Source organism: Arachis ipaensis, chromosome B03 (assembly GCF_000816755.2).
Source record: "Arachis ipaensis cultivar K30076 chromosome B03, Araip1.1, whole genome shotgun sequence".
Classification (NCBI taxonomy): domain Eukaryota; kingdom Viridiplantae; phylum Streptophyta; class Magnoliopsida; order Fabales; family Fabaceae; genus Arachis; species Arachis ipaensis.
This window is the reverse complement of record NC_029787.2, coordinates 21309933-21318147: the sequence shown is the minus strand read 5'-3', so window position 1 is coordinate 21318147 and position 8215 is coordinate 21309933. Positions and strand designations below refer to the sequence as shown.

Here is an 8215-nt window from a genome sequence, read left to right as displayed (position 1 = left end):
ATATATTATTGAGCTTGGAGTTTGACTCTATGGAATATTATATTTGAGCTTGGAGTTTGACTCCATAGAATATTATATTATTGAGTTTGGAGTTTGACTCTATGGATATTATTTTTTAGCTTGGGGATACGCGCATAGAGGGACTGTCCAATGGTTAACTACCAGGACATGTCGGGTAGGCTATATAACCGACAGTTGAGACTCATCAGCCATAGGACAGGCACATCATGTGCATTTGTATGTTTTGCTTGAGTGTGTATTATTTTGGTTTGCTTAATTGCTTAACTCTACTTCTCTGCTACTTGTTCTACTTGCTATAATTGCACCTCTATCTATGCTTTCCTTGCTTGAATTGTATGTGTATATTTTCTGAGAGACCCCTCTTGCCGAAGGTGTGAGGGGGGAGCTGTTCTACCGGTGATTCGGAGGGTTAGAGAAAACAGAAAGAGAAATGTTAAGTTAAAGTTAGATTAGAACTAGGTTGATAGAAGGTGCAGAGTTAGAAGAAAGCTGGGATCCTTTAGTTGGATTACCGATATTATTGGTTTAGAATAAAATTCTAATATTAATATGAGTGTCGAAGTTCTAGAAATGCCTTTGGCTTTCATAGGAACTTTTATATTAACTATCTGGGCACATTTACCATGCTGAGAACCATCGGTTCTCATTCCATACATATTTCTATTATTTTTCAGATGCAGGTCGAGAGGTACCTCGTTGAACGTCTGGAGACCCTCCTTATAAGCGAAGAACTGTCTTCTGGGCTGTTATATTTTGTTTTAGGTTATGTATATATGTATATGGAATCTCTATATGTATATTTTTATATTTTGTCCCTCCTAGAGGTTGACTTGGGTTGTATATATATATAATTACATACTCTGGCCAGCCTTAGCTTCGCAGGTCAAGTCTGGAGCTTGATATCTATATCTTGGAACTCCGATCTGTATATTATGTTTTTATCCTTCCTTTGATCTTGTCTATCCATTTTACGCTTATCCATGCGAGTGTGACACGATTTTTTTTTCTGTTTTAGTTTTTGTTTAGCTTATTCTTCAAGGCTCCTAGATATGATTTCTTTCAACTATAGTTATGTATGTATTTTACTTTTAGATATCGTAATACCTCGCCACCTCTGCTTTACGACTTAAGTGTAAGGTTCTGTGTGGTAGGGTATTACACTTTGATGGCATGACGGGGCTTATATTGGATGTCATACTGGGATAACTCTATTGCCCAGGCCACTATTCACCTCGCCAAGTCGGGTTTCTGCAATATCTGTTTTATTGCTTGTTCGGTTCTCACAATAATCGGGTGCCCCTAAAAATACTTCCTTATCCTCTGGGAGGAAACTAGCAAAGCGAAGGCTACTTTTTCTAACATTGTGTACCTCACCTCCGCCCCTTGGAGTACCTTACTTACAAAGTACATAGACTATTGTTGTTTCCCTTCTTCTCTTACTAAGGCAGCAGCCAAAGCTTCTTCTGTCACCAAAAGGTACAAGTATAGGGGTTCCCCTTCTCGTGGCTTTCCGAGTACAGGCGGTTCTGACAAGATCCTCTTGAAATGGTTGAAAGCCTCATCACAAGATGGTCTCCACTCGAAATCCATCCCCTTTTTCATTAAGTTAAAGAAAGGCAACGCCTTGGCTGCTGATGCCTCGAGGAAAAGGGACAAAGCATTCAACCTTCCGGATAACCTTTGTACATCTTTTATGCTCTTGAGGTTTACCATGCGAAGCACGGCCCTGCATTTATCTGGGTTGGATTCCACCCCTCTTTGAGTGATCATGAACACCAAGAACTTCCCTGCTTCCATGGCAAATGTGCATTTAAGGGGATTTAACCTCATATTGTGTTTGCGGAGAGAGTCGCAAGCGACTTGCAATTCGGGCAGCAGAGAGTCCGATTCTGCTATTTTGACTAACATGTCATCGACGTAAACTTCTACCGACCTGCCTATGTGATCCTGGAAAACCTTGTTTATGAGCATTTGGTAAGTGACCCCTGCGTTTTTTAAGCAAAACGGCATGACCGTGTAACAGTATGTTTCTCCTAGCATTATGAACGTTGTCCTCTCCTCATCAGGTCAGTACATCAAAATCTGATTGTACCCAGAGTAAGCATCCAATAAATTCAAAAACTTGTATCCCACTGCTGCGTCCACCAAGGCCTCTATATGTTGGGAAAGGGGAATGAGTCCTTAGGGTAAGCCTTGTTGAGGTCCAAGTAGTCCACGTACATTCTCCATTTCTCGTTTGCCTTCTTCACGAGGACCACTTTGAGAGCCAAGTAGAATAATTTAACTCCCTGATGAAATCGGCTTCTAACAAGTTGGCCGTCTGCGTGGCTACCTCGTTTCCTCTCTCCAAGGACATCTTCATCTTTCTCTGTGTGATGGACTATTCTTCGGGCTTCACGACCAAATGGTGGGACATGAACTTTGGGTCTATTCCCGGCATGTCGGCTAGGGTCCAGGCAAAAAAGTCTTTGTTAGCTCGAATGGTTTCAATCAGAGGACCTTTTAGTTCATAGGGTAGGTATCTATTCACGAATGTGAACTTGTTATCTATTTTCCCGGCCTAAAATTTTTCTAGGTCACCCTGGGGTTCGGGCCTCAGGTTCTCATTAATCCTTGCGTCTTGGTCCACCAAAAACATGCCGGCTATCTCCTTGGATCTCTTTCGGAGGGACAAGCTGCCGTTATCACAAGCGATGCCCATTTCCAAATCACCTCGGATCGTTTCCACCAACCTATTATCTGCCACGAACTTCATTGTTACGAACTTCATACAGATGACCGCCAATAGGTCATTGATGGTTCTCCTCCCGAGGATGACGTTGTACACTGTGGAGTCTCCCAAGACTACGAATTCAGCCATTGCAGATTTTCTGCTTGTCTCGGAACCCATACAGATCGGTAGAATGACGTTGCCGTCGGGCTTGATATAGTTGTCACCCAATCTTACGACTCCGTGATGGTGGTTTTTGAGATCATTTTTCTTCAATACTAGGGCGTCGAACACGTTTCAAATCATGATGTTCCAGTCTGACCCCGTGTCAACTAAAATTCGCTTGACCAAGGCCCTCCCAATTCTCGCCGTGATCACTATGAGTAGGTCCTCGAAGAGGTCATCGCACCCCTGATCTCCCGAGCCAAATGATATTTCGAGGAGCTCTCTGGAGGGAAGCTTCTCCCCTGCTGCCACGATAAGTATCTTGGCATCTTTCTTTACTGCAGACTTCGACTTTGACGGGGCGTCCCTGTCAACTACTACATTTACTACCACTGTAGAAGTTGAGTCTGGGTTACTCCTGGGGGTCTTGCTTCAGCTTGACCACCCGGACATGATATTCTTGGGAATATTCTCTTTCTTTCCTCTTTAGTTCCCAGATGGACAATGAAAACTCAATCAGTTTTTATTCCCGGATAGCTTGTTCTAGTGCATCCTTGAGGAAGCAATCCTGCATCTTATGCCCAAATTCCTTGAGGTATTCACAATAGAGGTTCTTGTTTCCTCCCGTGCGGTCCTTCAACTGCCTTGGTTTAGGCAAAATGCCCCTATCTGCGATTTGCTGGAATACCTATACTATCGGGGCAGTCAAGTGGGTATAATACGTGAACTTCCCTATCTGGGAAAATGGCTTAAACGATCTCCTGGACGCCATTTCTCTCGAGGCGTCCTTCGGCTCCTCCGAGTTGATGGCCTGACGAGTGGGTGGGGTGGCTAGTTGCTGTTTGTTGGTGGCTACCATCTGACTGACCTCCTCATCGTTTATATACTCTCTTGCCACACCCTGTATCTCCTGCATTGTCCAAACAGGCTTGGTGGTCAAGTGTTTCCGGAAGTCCTCATTCACTATGCCGTTAGTGAGGCACAAGTTGGCCACAGAGTCCGTGAGACCATCAATCTCTAAGCACTCATCGTTGAAACGGTTCAGGTATTTTCTCGTGGACTCACCAACCCGTTGTGTTATCCCTAAGAGATTGATCGAGTGCTTTGCCTTGGCGATACAAGTAGTGAATTGGGCTAGAAACTTTAGAGAAATATCCGAGAAGGTAGTTATGGAACCTTGTGGGAGGGAATTGAACCAACAGATCGCTGGCCCAGCCAGGGTCACGGGGAATGCCCATCATCTGACCACGTCTCCCACACCTTCCAAGTTCATCCCGGCCTCAAAAGCCGTGATGTGTTCTTGTGGATCTTTGGTACCATTGTACCTCATGTCCATCGTCTTGTCAAAGTTCTTGGGTAGGCGGACTTTGAGGATGGAAGAGTGGAAGGGAGTGGTGCCAATCATCACGGGATCCTAGCGTTTCCTTTTCCACTCCTCCTTACGTTCCAGTTTCTAAACTTGTCTCAGGAGTAAAAGGGCTGGGTACGACCGTCAGTTTAGTGCCGCCTGTCGTCTTCCTCCCCTTGATGCCGTCTTTCTCCCGATCTCCTCAACGGGAAACGGGTGCGCGAATGGCCGGGCCGACCCTCTGCGTAAGCCGGTGTTTCGGCTAACCTCAGAGTTGTAGTGATCTCTTGCCGCCAACTCTCTCTCAAGGTTTTGAACCTTGTGTCTGAGTTCTTGCATGATCCGGAAATTATCGTTGCATGTAACCCTAAATGGACGTCTTTCGAGGGATTGCTCGTGGGAGTGGCCATTGTTGGAAGGGGTTGGTCAGCGCCTTTGAAAGGTTTCCGTGCTCATTCTACTCATGAGGCGACCCCCTTGGTGATCGTTCCCACCTTCTCCTGGCTCGTTCTCTAGGTGGGAGGAAAGCTTCCATCATCAACTCGTGTCAGATTCCCACGGATGACACTATTGTTCGGTTATTTGTTAGACCGAATAAGGGAGAATCGTTAGAGGAGAGGATCAGAACCTGAATGAGAGTGCAAAGGGAGGGATCGAGCCTGTAAAGTCAGTTGATTGGTGGGTGGAGCTACCTGCAAGGACACTCCGATATCAAAATAAGGATCCATACGATGAGACGAATAATTAAAATTATAGTGACGTATCTGATGAAAAAGGTAGGTCCCTCCTTTTTATTTCTCTTCATTTAGTAGACCCTTCTATTTGGGTTCAATTATTTAAAAGTTTCTGCTAGTATCTAAAAGTTTCTATCAGATATCTAGACATCTGCTGAAGGGGTCGTATCATGTGAAGGACGCTTACCATTCGAGCAGCTCAAAAACCCATCGGATTACATATCCGTCGAATGAACTCTCGATTTTTGATGGACTGGATTAAAACAAAACTCAAATCACATTCATTTCAGGTAAAGTACCGAAACACAACCCTTTCGTATTGGCAGTATTATCTTACCCACACAGTAAGAAATACAATATTTCCAATGGTTTCTTTTAAAAATAAATGCAATGGAATGACTTAGCAAATTATCTTACCTGTGGAATTCGTTCTTCGTATTGAAGAATATTCGTAGACATGTCTATACGGAATTTGTTTTTCAAATTAATTTCATTGACTTTAACTATTGAATATGGATTGATATTTGATAATTATAAAGTACATACTTGAATGTACATATTATAATTAAGAAAAATTACTGGCGCAACTTTTTATAAATTGACTAACATACTTTAATATTTTTTATTAAAATTTGATCAATTTTAAATATTAAAAATTAAATTTTAAAAATTTTAATAATATAAAAATAAAATATTAATTTAAAATATTGACTAATATTAATAAAAAATAATTTTTTTTTTAATTTTTCCTGCTCCTGTATTAGGTAATAGGTACTCTCTTTTCATTCTTTTGCCATCACCTTTTCACAGTGACAAATGCACCCACAGGCCACAACAATGATTACTTATTACATGATACATATAACTCTAGTTTGGACAAGGGCTCAAGTTGTTCCGCTCCCACTTTTTCCTATGGTGGAAGATTTCAAGGGAGCTCAAATTAGAACTCATCATTTACCATTTTTTATGAGTAAGACGGCAGATCAACCTAACAAATTGAGTTCATTTTATTATCCTATGTTGAGGTTATTGTTGTAAAGAGGAAGGAAGATAGGGAAATTAAAGAACGAGGAGTTAAAATTGGAAAATTTTCATTTGATAGTAATTTAACATATTTAGATATATAAAATATTTTTTTTCAAAAAAAAAAACATTGATTATAAAATTGGAGAGAAAAGACACATTTATTTTGTCTATGCTTTATTATTGAATTTTTTTTATGTTATAATTATTAACATGGATTAGATAATTAACAAGCAAAATGTGTATTCCGTGTAAGTTTGGTTTTCTCGTTGTGTCTTTTAACTTTGGTTCATGTAATGTGTTGGACTATTTTTATCTATATTGTGAATTTGTTCAGACTTTGTACCTTTGAAAAAAAATTTTAAAAGAAGCCTGTTGATGTAATATTAATCCACAGTCGACACCACCATTGTAATAAACTGCTGGTCTAGCTAGCTAGTCGCCTCTTATTGATTCAATTAGATAATTCTAATTCAAAAATCAAGAAATAATTAGTTAATTTCCAGGCTATATGTTGAAAAGGCAACAAGATTAAGTATTTTTACTCAAATATAATATTTCAGATTCTAAATACTAACGTTTAGTTTGATAAAATGTTTTTGTTTCAAAAATAATTTATCAAAAGTAATTTTTAAAATATAATTTTTAAAGTTATAATATCTATAATATAATAAATTTAATTAAAAATAACTTTCAGTAACTATAAATTTGATAAAAATAATTTTTAAAATTTAAAAATATTATAATAATTTATAAATATAAAAATTAATTTAAATTATTTTTAAGAAAAAGTCTCAGAGCCAGCAAATATAACAAATCCTAACCATCATTCAGCCAGCATGTACTCACCCTCTCCATATGAATCTGGACTTTTTTTTTGTTTGGTGTAAAAAAATATTAACGCTGGTTGTTTGCTGGCTCAAAAATTAGAAAATTGCTGGTCCCGAGTGGTGCTCTTTTATATTATATTAGACATTTTAAGTTTAATAATATCAACTTTAAAAAGTTTTTTTTTAAAGAATTTTATCAAACCAAATTTAAATTGATAGTTACAGTAATTCATGTGAAAATGAAGAATGATAATACCAAGTATTGATAGATAGTTAATTAAATAATGAATTTCCGAACCTGAATTTCTTTTCAAAATGGCAGCATGAAGAGGAGAGTTGCCACGAAATGCTGGCAGTAGCTTATCCTTCTCGAACGGAGCTTTTAATAGCAGTGTGAGTATTTTCTTATCCGAAGCCGTGAGAACAGTCAAATACAAAGGAGATAATCCTAACTTGTTTAAACAATGAGCAACTATTTGATCTGCACCGAAAATGCATTCAACTGCATCAAAGTGATTGCAAATCACAGCCTCATGCAGCGCTGTGTTCCCATGTTCATTCTTTATCCGTACTAGCTGTTGTTGCAGCTCCTCATCAATGAGATATGTATCAACAATGATCTTAATTACCTCGAGATTATTATTCTTAGCTCTGATTGCAACATGAAGTGCGGTATCGCCTTTGATGTCTTGCTTTGTGAGAATCTCTGGGAAGTGTTGACAAATCAATTCCGCTATTCTTTCTCTCCCGAAATGCGCTGCCACGTGAAGCAACGAACTACCCGCACGAGTTACTTCGTCAAGAATTGCAGGTAATGGCAACTTCTTCTCCGTAGAGACCTTCTCTAGAATTTGTACAAATGAGTTTGGGTTTCCGTTTCTGACAGCCTCGTACAATTCCAAAGAAACAAAGGTTTCTGCGCTCAAATGTAGTTGTTGACCAGCAGGTGGATGATGGCAATTAGAAGGGTTATCTTCGGTGGCTGAGAAGTGGCGGTGTTCCATCAATTTTGTTAACTTTTGATTACAGTTCAATCTCCAGTTAGTTTCTTCATTGTCCCCGTCGATGGGTACTTGCACGTGGTACATAATGCTCTCAAAGTTCGAGCTTTGAAAATGAATGCCCTTTTGAGACACTTACAGGTTTAAACAGATCAATCTAACTTGCTGGGATATATAATAGATTTAATAATTGAACCAATGGGATTCATCCAATAAAATAGAGAATAAAAATAGCATTCACTTCTTTGATGTTTGATGTGATACAAAAACAAAACACCTTTTAATAGTAGACGGAAAAAAAAAACCACCTTTCAATATATATATATTAATAATAATAATTTGATCGAATTAAATATTATTATTATATAAAATATTTTAATTTA

At 39.1% G+C, this 8215-nt stretch overlaps 1 protein-coding gene across 1 annotated transcript in view; it reads right to left on the bottom strand.

The window, feature by feature from the left end:
• The window catches only part of LOC107632631 (protein ACCELERATED CELL DEATH 6-like), a 19648-nt gene extending 11686 nt beyond the window's left edge, over window positions 1-7962 (bottom strand). Inside the window, exon 1 of the mRNA XM_021118375.1 lies at window positions 7130-7962. Coding sequence (XP_020974034.1) covers window positions 7130-7919 — 790 coding nt within the window. The 5' untranslated portion in view covers window positions 7920-7962. The remainder of the gene's footprint in view (window positions 1-7129) is intronic.